This window comes from Aotus nancymaae, unplaced genomic scaffold, assembly GCF_030222135.1.
Source record: "Aotus nancymaae isolate 86718 unplaced genomic scaffold, 86718_ANA_hifiasm-v0.15.2.pri h1tg000003l, whole genome shotgun sequence".
Taxonomy (NCBI): Eukaryota; Metazoa; Chordata; class Mammalia; order Primates; family Aotidae; genus Aotus; species Aotus nancymaae.
In genome coordinates, this window is record NW_026988414.1 from 48157736 (window position 1) to 48170722 (window position 12987).

At 38.6% G+C, this 12987-nt stretch overlaps 1 protein-coding gene across 38 annotated transcripts in view; it reads left to right on the forward strand.

Moving 5' to 3' along the window:
• ELAVL2 (ELAV like RNA binding protein 2) overlaps positions 1–12987 on the forward strand; it is a 159855-nt gene that overhangs the window by 71481 nt on the left and 75387 nt on the right. For 21 of the 38 annotated variants that reach the window (XM_021675339.2, XM_021675342.2, XM_021675346.2 and 18 more), the window contains exon 2: positions 12796–12886. The exons of 12 other annotated variants lie outside the window; for them this stretch is intronic. In XM_021675339.2, the coding sequence (XP_021531014.1) occupies positions 12815–12886 (72 nt within the window). In that variant the 5' untranslated portion in view covers positions 12796–12814. Of the gene's footprint in view, positions 1–12795; positions 12912–12987 lie in introns of all 38 variants that reach the window. 5 more of the 38 variants (XM_012450018.3, XM_021675337.2, XM_012450019.3 and 2 more) reach the window with 1 other exon arrangement.

The following is a 12987-nucleotide window of genomic DNA, read 5'->3' on the forward strand; positions in this document are numbered from 1 at the left end:
CCTTCTTGTGACTGTGTTCCTGTAATCTCTTTTCAATTTCGCAAGTGATTTATTTTAGCAGTCTTATTGTTGTTGTTTTCTTTTTGGTTTTTCCTAGCTGGCCCTCAGATTCTGCCATTTATTTGAATGCTTAATACTTTAAGAAGACTTTTGGCTCCCACCCACTCAGTGTTTTCTTCTTGCTGGTTATAGCCACTTTGGGGGGCCTTGTTCACTATGCCATTAAGTATATGATGTACTTTGTATCAAGAATGTTGAGAGTGGCCACCTGGCTGCTGCTGTTTACTTTGGTCATGTTTGTTAGGTCTTAGTTGATGTGTAGTCAACCTTGGTGGGTGTAAATAAGATTCACTTGTTTCCATTTTGGTAATTCTTAATGTCGGAGACCAGCTGTCTTTACTCTTGGCAAGTAAAAGTATGGGTTGTTTTCCAGTTAGAGCAAGAAGTTACTTCAGAGAAATACTGTTGTTGTCTTGATGACCAGCGATGCAGAGCAGTTCTTTCTTAATCTGATGCCAGTGAAATTTGGTCTAATGACTGTTCCAATGCAGTGGAAGTTTTCTTCAGTTTTAATTTACTATTCTTGCTTCTACCTCATGATACCCTCCCTTTCCCCTCTTTTGCTTTTCAGAAATTTTTGGAGAATAATAAATAGTGTCCTAATGACAACTCACTTCCAAGGCCTGCAGTCATCTGATCTTCCTTGTGAATCTTGGGTTTTTGTTGTTGTTGTTGTTGTTGTTTTGTTTTAAATGAATTTATAAAAGATTAGATTGAGATTGAAAGACAAAAATGTATAGATTTTTTTGAATATGTACAATAAAGGGAATAATGAATATTATAACAATGATATATTGACAAAGGACGGATGTAAAAGCATGCTTGCATGGGGCAGAAGGATATAGAAAGGGCACGTTTCTAAACCGTCTACTTCCATTATAGGGATTCTCAACTAGAAACTGGCTCTCCAAATCGTCAAGGAACTCTTTAAAAAAATAGTCTAACATAGAATGATAGAGTGGCGTTTGAGTAGATCTATACTATTCACAGAATTGGAAAATTTGGGTTCGGGGTCATGGTTCCCTTTAGAAGAGTGGCTTAAGAATCTTTTTGTTCATACCCATCTCAGATTAAAGTAGTGGATGATAGTGAAAATTTCTTCTAAGCTTGATCTGAAAGAGATTGCAGTCTTAACTGCTCTAGACTATACTGCCTGGTCCTTAGTAGGTACTTCCCAAAAGTCTTATTGAGAGTAAGACTGTTTACTGCTAAGCAATTTACATGTTAAATCTACTGTGCTGAGAGTTCATTTAGAGAAACTTGCACTTCATATAGGATAAAGTTGTAACAGGAAATGGGTACCCGGAAACTCTGAGCAGTTCTAAATCAGGAAAACTTCAGCCTGCTCTCCTTTATGATTTAAAATTTTCTTAGGCAGAAGTCCACTTCAATGTTCAGTATCAATGCTGTGCATAGTCTCCTATTGTCTAGCATTTTAAACATTGGGAAGTAAAACGCCTCATTTCTTCTCAAATACATGTCCAAAATGAAATGTTTAAGTTAGTGGTGGTTTCCATAGTAGCAGTGATTTTTGCCTTTTTTTTTTTTTTTTTTTAATAGCAAAATATTTAGCATAGGTTAGGTAGAGAGGTGATTATTTCTGGCTGAGAGTTCTTACAGGTTTCCTTGTGTGCATTTGACTTCTTTGGACACTTTCTTAGGGCACAGGTGTGTTCTGGAGGTGCTCCACTGAGGGGTGGAATGAGTGGGGTTTTGTGCATCTTTGTTTTCCCAGCATCTGAGCACAGCGCCTATTACATGCAGTGCATCAGGGATGTTGCTTTTCTAGCCTTGGGGAGTTTCTTTACTCCTCTTTCTGGTATCATTCTACACACCAGACCTTGGCTGTGTTGGGGAGAGAGTATAAACTTAAGGTTTTGTCTTGATTTTTCAGATTAGTGATGAGATTGGCTTAAACTGTGAGGTAGTGACAATGGAACACACCTGTCCCTGGTTTCCGCCCTGAAGTTTATATTCTTTTAACAAAGGCTTATAGCTAGGAATTTAAAAATGCTTATTCCACTTGAAGTTTGAACGTCCAGTATAGAATTAGTAGCTGTATGTGGAAAGAGATGTGTGTTTTAGTGGTAGGACTTTGACAGCCTACTTTCCCCCTTTTCCCCTTGACAGTCTACCTTCCTCTTCATAAACAACCTGAGATAACATACAGGGTTGCAATGGAAAGTTATCCGACTTGGTAGGGAACATAAAATCACATGGATAAGTAAGGGGGAAGTTTTTTACTTGGCATTTTGACTTAAAATTCGTGGCATTCATTCTCTTTGTGGATCTTCTGGATATTTATTATACTGAGGAGATAAAGGTAAGTCAGGCATATAGGAGCCCACAGGAGTTACCTGGTCCAACGGAGTGGTTCACAGAAGGCTTCCTGGAGGCGTTGCCTGCTCTTTTCCTGTGCTGAGGATATTTCCATTAGGCAGGAGAGAAGAAAGGTAGTGAGGCTGTTGTAGGTGGAGAAAACAGGTTGTGTGACACTGGGAGTGGGAAGAACTACTGGGAGTTTGTTAGAACTTGTGTATATGACGGGAGATGCTGGGCATATAGAGGAAGAGTTAGGAGCCAGGTCAAGTCAGCTGCCTCACTAGGGAGCTGAGATGTTACTTCATAGGCAATGTAAGCAGAGGCTTTCAAGGAAATGGTAGTGGGGTGCTGACCATTTTTTTTTAGTTAGATCCCTGCAGCTGTGGAATGAAGGAAGGATTGGAGAAGGGGGCAAGTCTGGAAGCAGAGAGATCAGCTAGGAAGCTCTAGATATGGGGTCTCAGCACTGATTTCAAATTTCACTTAATACTTGTGTGAATTCTTAAAGTTTTGAAATTCTTATTTGTAAACTGAAGAGAATGTAATATAGCTCATAGTGCATAAGATTTCTTTTGTTTTGGAGACAGGGTCTTGCTCAGCCACCTAAGCTGGAGTGCAATGGTGTTAATCATGGCTTATTACAGCTTTGGCCTCTGGGGCGCAAGCAGTCCTCCCAGTCATCCTCTGTAGTACTTGGAACTGCAGGCACATGCTACCACGCCCAGCTAATTTTCATATTTTTTTGTAGAGATGGAGTTTCTCCATGTTGCTCAGGCTGGCCTCGTACTGCTGGGCTCAAGTGATCCTCCAACTTCAGCTTTCCAGAGTGTTAGGATGACAAGCGTGAGTCACCTTGCCCGCCCCACAAGAGGATTAAATAAGATTTTGTTTGTAAAATATCTAGCTTGAGACTTGGCATGGAATGAGGAATCAATAAATGCTAGTTTCTTTCCCTTGCCACTAATTCCTTACCCTTTTTTAGTTGTAGGATTCATTGGATTCTACAGAAGGCAGAGAGATCATCTGAACTTCTTTATTATAGCAAAAGATACTCTAATCCCATGGAGACTCCTTTTTCTATTTTTATTTTAATTAAACATGATTTTGAAGCCACAGTTTAAATTCAGGCCATTTTGAAAATCACGATAGGAGAAAGAAGATAGGAGAGTGTATGGTTTCGTGTGAAAGTCCATATATGGATCATTTGCATGATCCATTAATTATGGAAACTTGATCCCCTTATCAACCTAGATTTTAGAGTATAATAGTGAATTAGATTTCTACACTCTTGTTTTCTCTGTATTGTAAATCTGAATATAAGTAGAAGATGCCTGGATCATTTTTGGCATTCTTAGCCAGAAGAATTAGGGAGGTAGCAGTTTCTAATCATACTCAAATTCCAAGAGCCTGAGCATAAGAAGACTTGAAGAGGATGAGAGATGTGTACTTTTTCTGGGGGGTGGGAGGGTCATGCACTGTTAAAAGTAAGGTAAATTAAAATAGACAGGGCTGTAATTCTAATGTGAAACGCTTGAGCTGTTGGCACTCTGTATATTTAAACATAGTCTTTGGAGGTCTGAGGTTAAAAATTGCAGCATTGCAAGTAAAAATTTTTAACTTCCTTAGTCACCATTTGTGACTGTGCTAAATGTAGTTTAACATAGCATCTGCTTCAGTGGTCCAGGACAGGAATTAACAGTCATGATCAGGAAAAGTCTGTATACTGTACCTTCTGTCCACAGTGTTTCCTTTTCATGTTAAAAAGCTCCCAACACAACTCCGCAGCCTTATCCATTTAGATTTTGGGGTGGCGTCGGGGGGCGGGGGACTGACAGGCTTAATCCAAAAGTAGATAAGCACATTTTCTATGCTAACATTTTAAGAGACATCTTCTTTTGTCCAGCAATAATGATAATAGCCCCTAGTATTCACTTGGCATCTTAGAGTTTGTAAAGTGCTCTGACATTATCAGACAAAATATGTGTATGTAATTAAAGCTTTTAAAGAGAATGGTCCCCTTTACCTCCTCTGTTACTTCCCAGAGTGAAAATAATTCAAAGGCTAAATGGCTTTGTGGTTTGAGTCTTAAGAATTTCCTGTTAAAATGTAGCTTGTAATTGCATATGTGTTCCCTTCTCCTCTTCAGCCTATGGGGGAGAGATGTGTCTCATCAACACTTGGAAATATGTATGTATATACACACCCAGGTTATACATATACATGCATGCTCATACACCTGCTTTATTTTTCATCTCTAACTTGCAGGGACTTGTCTCACCTACTTTTTGAGATCCTTAAGCATTTCTTTCAAATGTGCTTTACTTTAGTGATACTAAGATAACTTGGAAAGTGGGAAGTCTAACAAAAGTAGGTGTGAGAGGAGGCACTTTGCTGGGTGAGATGGTAAGAGGTCATCAATCTAAGCATCAATCTAAAATTTCTGTTTTAAGGAAAGTGACTTTCTTAGTGTATGAATTTTTTTTTTAAGATGCCTCAAATTCCGCAGTAAATAAATGATAGTCATATCTCTAAATCAAAAGTATACATGTTTTTGGAATCTATGGACTTTACCCATCAACAGAAAAGAAAAAACATTTCATAGGTGAATACCAGTAATGGAGATGATACACAATTCAGAGAGGAAGGAAGATGTCTGTATTGATCAAGGTTTAGACTCTTTGTTTTGCTCTCAACAATACGTCAATGAATTATAAGATATTTTTATGCCCTGGGATGGCATCCCTTTATTTTCAGTTTCTCTGAAGTTCTACAGAAATATTTGTAGCCTCCTAATATTACTAAGGAAATAAATCTGGTTTTGTTAGTTGACATTTTATATGCCTTTATTTTTTTGGTGTAAGCTGCTTGAGGTTAAACTCTCACTATAGCATTTGGCTTTCTACCTCTAAGTCCTGCTAAATAACAGTGAAAAATAAAATGTTAACCTAAGTGGCCAGGAGGAGTATTGTGGCACTTTATAACATTTGTGAGTTAAAAAACATTATTTGTGTTCATAAACCTTTCTTGTCTTTTACATTCCCTTTAAGATTAGTCATTCTTTCCGCTTTGGAATTTGTACATGACAGAGTATTTTAGTGTCTGTATCCAATAAAGGAGCTATGTTTTTAACCTACCTAATGAAAACACTCAACTACTGGGATTAATTTGAGGATTTCCAATCTCTTTCACAATTTGTACTACCCTGAGGGGGTTCCTGATAGCTGTGACGTTTGTAGAAGCTTGTGAAGTTAATCCAGTTGCTGTGTTGATTACTATGTTAACTGTCGTAATTTAGCAATTCAGATTTATCTGCCTATACCAAACAAAACCTCTGCTACAAAACTGAAGGAGTAGTTGATTTTATTCTTATTGTACTCATATCCCTTTTTAGACTCTATAGCCAAATAATGGCATGGAAATGAATTAGGTCTACTGAGGTTGGAATGAAAGAATGGGGTTGGAATGATTCATCAGCAGAGGGTAATGATTTAGTGTATTCCAGCCTATAACCAAGATTGTTAACCCATGGCTTAACCTTTACTATTGTAGAGGTATATAAATGACCCTGTTGAAAAATACAGATTTTAAAGTTTACTCCCATTTCACAAAACGTGGCTTAATCTTATCTTCACCCACTTTGTTTTTAAACTTTTTGGTGGGGGAGCTTTGAGGTGTTTTACCTTTGAATTCTGAAAGTTTTAAGGGGGCTCACATAGATTATGAATCAATTTTCTGACATAATGTGTTTAGTAGTTGCATTTTTTTTTTTTTTTTTTTTTAGTTTTGAGACTGAGTCTTTGTTGCCTAGGCTGGAGTGCAGTGGAGGGATCCATGCTCACTGCAAACTCTGCCCTCTCAGGTTCAAGCCATTCTCCTGCCTCAGCCTCCTGAGTAGCTGGGATTACAGGCTTGTGCCACCACACCTGACTAATTTTTGTATTTTTAGTAGAGACAGTTTCACCATATTGGCCAGATTGATCTCAAACTCCTGACCTTGTGATCCGCCTGCCCGCCTCAGCCTCCCAAAGTGCTGGGATTACAGGCATGAGCCACCACACCCAGCCAGTAGTTCCATCTTTTAAGCTACTGATTTTTGACTTTATATTTGCTCCTAAATGAATCGGTTGGTTCTTTTAAGAATCTGGCAATGGATTCATTTAGGAGCAAATATAAAGTGAATATTGAATATCCAACCATAAAGTGAATAACTCTTGATTTAATATTTATAAACTCAAAATTTTTGTTTGTTGGGTTTCCTTAAGGAGATACATACATGTATGTATGTATTTTTTTTCTTTTAAGGCATGACTCTCCATAAAAGCTTTACCTTTGGTTATTCATCTTGTGTTCTTAGTGTCCAGAACATAGTAATTGTTTTGGTGGTGGTTTGTAGGACTGAGAGCAGTTAGAATCTAAACCAGTTTCTTGACAGTAGATTTTTAAACAGTGTATTGATAGAATTAAAATGTACCACATTAGTAATGTGTTTTCTTCTGGGTATATCCAGCATCTGATGACTTCTCCCCGACTTTACCCTGGTAGGAGTCACTGTCATCCTGCACCTGAATTGCTGCAGTTTCTTCATAACTGATCTGGTTCCAAACTCACTGAGTCTTCCTGCACACCCACACACAATGTATTTTCACAGTAGCCACATGCTACTCTTTTGCTCAAAACCTTTCTATAGTTTGCTTTTTTGTTACGGTGGCCTTCAAGGCCCTGTGTGTTCTGGCCTCATTACCTCTTAGACTCATCTCCTCCTACTCTCCCTGTTAGTGTTAGCTCCTTGTCATTCTCCTGCACAGCAGACAGGCTTTGCAGTGGGAGATCTCTGCCTAGAATCTTTTCTTCTAGATATCTCCATGGGGCTGTCTTTATTTCCTCTTAGACCTATAACAAATTAAATTTATTGGCTTGAAACAACACACATTTATTACCTTACAATTCCGAAGAACGTCGGAAGTTCAAAGTGGCTCTCGGTGGGCTAAGTTGAAAGTGTTGGCAGGGCTGCATTCCTTCCAGATTCTTTATGGGAGATTGTTTCCTTGCCTCTTGCATCTCCTAGAGGCTGCCTATATTCCTTAGCTGGTGGCCCCATTTAAAGCCAGAAATGTCCTTCCAATTTCTTCTCATGCTTCTTCACTCTGACACTGTCTCACCTTCCTGTTTCACTTATAAGGAACCTTGTAATCACATTAGGCCCACCTCAGTAACCAAGGATAATCTCCCTTTCCCAAGGTGAGCTGATTAGCAGCCTTAATTCTACAATCTTAATTCCCCCTTGTCATGTACCATAACATATTCACACTTCTGGGAGTAGGATGTAGACATTGAGGGGAAAGGGATTATTCTATCTGTCTCGGCAGCTAGCCTGTACCTCCTTCAAACTTTGACTCAAAACTTGCTTTTTCAATAAGCCCTGCTTGTTTAATGTTGGAAATTACCCATCTTTATCTCCACATTCTGAGCCCCCTTTATTCTTCTCTACATATATTCCAAAGCACACTTATTTCTTGCTAATATACTGTTTTCTTCTGTATGTTCATACTTGCTCTGCATACACCATTCACAGCAAATCAGCACTCCAAGATACTTCTTGATTGCTGTACCTCAGGACTGTCCTGAGCTCCTGGGAACTGCATGCAGATGTTCGTTGACTGGATGAATGAACAAAACATGAAACTTAAGCAGATGTTTTTCACCAGATCTTTACTTTCTCATTGCCCAACCTGGATACCTAGACTGAAGAGAAGGCCTTGGGACCCGAAACTCATCTTACCTCTCTAACCTTAAAGCTTTTTAAACCTGCCAGCTCTCAAACTACAAAACTTCAGAAAGACTGGCATGGAGACTCTGTACTTCGTCTGTAGAAGTCATAAACGGCTAAGAGACAGAAAAATGTTAGTGTTTGCTGCCAGAGAACGTTCTCCTTATGACTGCTGCAGCTGTTTAGTGCATTTTCTCTGCAAGTTCATGGGCCCTTCTTAGCCCCGGGGCCAAAAATGTGAGTTTGAGGAATTAGTAGACCTAGTGAGACAGGTAACATGGTATGTGGGTGGGCTGGAGAATTGACAGAGATTTTAGATTGAAGAAATCCTATGACATTTAAAGCTACAAACCTTTATTTTAGGAACCACAAAGCAAAGAGATTTAAAGAAAACAAACTAATGGCTTGTTCCTGTAACTGACAATTGTTAACCTTGTAATTTTAGCACTTGGTTGACTATTCTCTTGCTTTAATAATTAAGTGAAGCCAGAAACATACCCTGAAAATACCACTTAGTAATTTGGGAAAGATCAAGCATTTGCTGTAGGAATGGTATGTCTCAGGCAGATGACCCCATTGGCTGCCTACCCAGCTGTCATCTATAAGCTCATATTATTTCATCAATTATTTCTGGTGCTTTTGTCTCTGCTGCAAGTTCCCCAAAGGATGATGTTTTTTGATAAAGGTTGTGCTGCCTTTTTTGTTTTTCTTCTTTTTTTGGTAGGTATGGCCCTAAAACTTTAGAGACAAATGTTCACGTGTAACTTGGCATTTAGGGAGAGATTTGATGTAGTCATAGGGAAGGCCTTGCATTAGGTTGATTCTGTCCTGCTGTGCTATGCTACTCAGGGTATTCAAACCTTCTAGCTACATGTAAGTGTAGAGACCAAGGTCACTTTATCCAAGCTGGACCTTTCCAGCCTGAGACGCTTGTCTTTGCCACTAGCCCTGATTCTTTTCAGAGATGTTATCATTTCTATTTGCCTGAACTTTTGTAGTTAGTATCAAGATCACTTGTGATCCTCGACTTAATTGTGATGTGTGTCTAAATGCCTTCTTCAAGATCTGTTTAATTTTCCCATATTTACCTTTACTTTTGCCATTTTCCTGAAGTTGGACCCAAATTCCACATGCCCTATATCCATAACCCTGCTGGCCAGAGACTTGGATTTGTCCTGTCTTCTAGGGTTTTGTAGTTGGTATGATAGATTGCTGAAATAAAAGTACACAACTGATCATGAAGGTAAATGATTTCCTTTGTTTTTACTGTATGACAGGAATTTAGATTTCAGTGGATGAGGGTGGCTGACGGAGTGCGCCAAAACTTGAAAATATGCTTTCATAATTACTTCTGGTTTGAAATACTTGGTAGGATAGAAAAACAAGTTAACAAATTTGCACAAATTTACTGACGGGATTTGCTCTTTCATTCTCCAATTTTTAAGAAACTGTTACTGCCCTTTCATTTTTAAATGCTTAGTTTGTACAAACCCCTGAAATGGAGGTGGGTGGGTTTGGATGGAGCCTTGAATAAGGGAGATGGAACTGCAGAAGCAAATCTAGAAAAGTGAAGGTACTGGATTGTTGGAGGGACAAGGCATAGTTCAGATCTTAAGGTGCTTGTAGAAGTGGGCTGGTAAAAGTAGTTGTACAGGATCTCAGTTTATACCTAGTAGTTTACACTTAATTTGATAGGGAGCTTTGGAGGGTTTAGAAAGTCTTCCTGGGAGAACAGTGTTAGGGTAGATGAGGATAAGGAGAGAGGGACCTTTTGGAGGCTTTAATTTGGTGGTTTAGAAGATGAGAGCTCAGGTCAGGATGGTGACCGTGGCACTGGAGTGGCTGGAGCAGACAGGACAAGCCTTACTGCGGGTTGTTGTACTGGCCCTTTTAGCAGCCTTGCTATGACTTTAACCCACAGAAGTCTGGTCCCCAAATCAGGTGGTTTCTAGGCTATGGAACCTTTCCCCCTTCTTGCAACATTACGCTAAAGTGAACTTAATAAAAATTCTCAGGATATGTTTAAGACTTTTTTTTTTTTTTTTTAAAGACAGTCTCCCACTGTCACCCAGGCTGGAGTGCAGTGGCTTGATCTCAGCTTACTGCAGCCTTGGCCTCCTTGGTTCAAGCCATTGTCCTGCCTCAGCCTCCTGAGTAGCTGGGACTACAGACCATGCCCGGCTAATTTTTTTTTTGTACTTTCACATAGAGGTGGGGTTTCACCATGTTGACCAGGCTGGCCTTGAACTCCTGACCTTAGGCGATCCACCGAGCTCTGCCTATTTAAGATGCTCTTGATTAGCTATCTGGTTGGTGGCTGTGTGCAAGAAGTTTGAAAATAGTGAAGCTGATTACCTTAGTTTGTAGAATTTTTTAATTGTAAAAATACTACTTTTCTCATGTGACTAGGAAACTATCGGATCAGTTTGACTTCTCAAATGCAGATATGAGAAATAAAGCATTTGTTTTCTAAATTCCACTATTGTGAAAACTGTAGATGTTGAAATTCATAGAGGACCATTTATAAAAGTCTTTATGGCTCTTTGGAAGTAACTGTGTATATAAAAGTAGAGACCATCTTCTATTTCCCAATAAAACCTGTGCTTTCACCAAACTAACAATCATTTTATCTTAGAGCCCAGTGAAACTTCAGAATATTCTAGATTTATCTATGCTAAAGTGCCTTTTCATAAATTATTACTTGGATAATAACAGGAGAAAAAGCAGTCTGAATTGGCACAATTGATGTCTAAATTAAGAGGAGAATATATATTGAAACATTATTTTTTTAAGCCTTAAAATTAATGACTCTGTTTCACTGGAATATGGCCTTTTTTTCTTTCCGAAGAGTTTCAGAGCCAATGGAATCTATAAATAGTGCACAGCCCAGTTGTCTGTGGTAGATTGAGTAGAGCAGAATTGCCTGTCCTTAAGTGAAGGGGAAGTAGCTTTACATTTTTAGTAACGAAATTGTTGGCCAGCATAAAGGTAAGGGCCATGTGAGCAACTTATTTATAACTTTCCATAAAGGTATGTGTCTGCCTCAAGCGGAGAGACTGTCTGAGGTGCTTGAAATGTAAAAATGCAGTAGAATCATTTTCCATACCCAGCCTTCCTACCTAGTTGGTGCAATAAAGTGATTGTTCATGTCCCTGGGGCTTTCAGAAAGAGGGGTGTCAATAGATTAGCTCATTAGTGTCCACCTCCTATGGAATAGAAGGGACTGAGGTAGTTAAATTACAGTCTGTTTTATGTAGTGAGGAATGTTTAGACTGAACTCCTGAAGGTATTCAGGACATACATTTGTGCCTGGTTTACCCTGCTGGATGTGGTCCTACTCATGTAATCTAACTGCAGTTGGTTTCTTATAAAAAAAAATCTTTCATGGGTGTAAAACATTTCTTCACAGTTCAGTTTAACTATAAGTAGTTTTTTGAAAAATAAAGAACATAGGGTCAGACTGAATTCTCTCGTTACAGTGGGAGAAGGGAAGAAGAGTAAAATATTTTCATGGCATCCTGTAAAGCTTGTTAACGCGTTTTGGTAGATGCCAGAAAGTGGACTCCATTGTTATTGGCGGCATTGCTAGTATCAAGACTAAATCACTTACAGCCAGGATTGCCTCTCAGGATAAAATTTTTATAATTATAAATAAGTAAAAGGCATTTTTGGACCTCTTCTGTTATTCGCTGTCTATTTTTAGAAGCTAAGTTTTCCAATTATTACATTGACCATTTGAAGCATCTGTACATATGGCAAAAAAGTAAACTTGTGCTTTTGTGCCGATATCATGGCTCTATTTGGTAGTCGGGCAAGTTGCAGTAAGTGGTAAATGGCCCATTAACTATATTGGAAGCCTCATAGCAGCACTAATTTCAAATCGTGCTGGGTTTACAATTTACATATTAAAAAATGTTCACTTGATTTCATTCAGGAACAAAGCTGACATCCTATGCAAGCTTTACTCCAAACAATCCTATTTATCGGTCCAATTATTTCAGTTGAAGGATGCTGGTTTACTGCCTCTTAGTATATGTGAACAATTCTCAGTGAAACTGTTAGAAACTGGTTTGAATCTAGTGGCAGAAGAACCTCACAGGGTTTCTATTCACTTTTAATTTTAAGTCCCAGAATTAAGGATCATTTGTAGTATAATGTAACAGTGTGGGCAAATATAGCTTCTCTTAATGTCCTTTTTGATATTTTGGGAAAGAGTGCTTTTATGCAAAGCAATCATTTAGGAATTGCGTGATCACTTTTTCTCACTATAAAATTTCATTCACATTTCCTCCCTTCTCCCACATCCTTAAGAGAGAAGACAGCCTGCAGTATTTTGCTTCATTTTACTTTATTTTTTTAATTTTTGAGGTGTGGTTTAAGTTAGTTCTTTAGAATAGATTCCAAGATAACTAGTTGATATTGTTTTAAAATCAGGCTCTTAATTAAAAATGCTTATATTTGTGCAAGAAAACTACATGTTAAAATGAATTTGGAAAGATTAGATTGGAATTGCCTCAATTTCAATTAAGCCACACTGCATGGACGTGCTGGGAATATCAATACAATCACTGTAAATTTTGTACAAACTGATTTGTTGCATTATCTTGCTCATCTAACATACGGTACTTTTTGTGTCCATATTGCAGACGGCAACTCCAAACTAACATGGCAGTCAGACTGTGTGATGTGGCTTCTCTGCTTAGAAGTGGTTCGTGGGCAGCAGAGCCTTGGACCGGGGTCTGTGGGATTTTTCTTAAATTCTGTAGGCTACTTTTTTTTTAGCATGTTGCAGGAGTGCTGAGGCCATACCAAACACTTGAATCTTCCATTTGGCATAC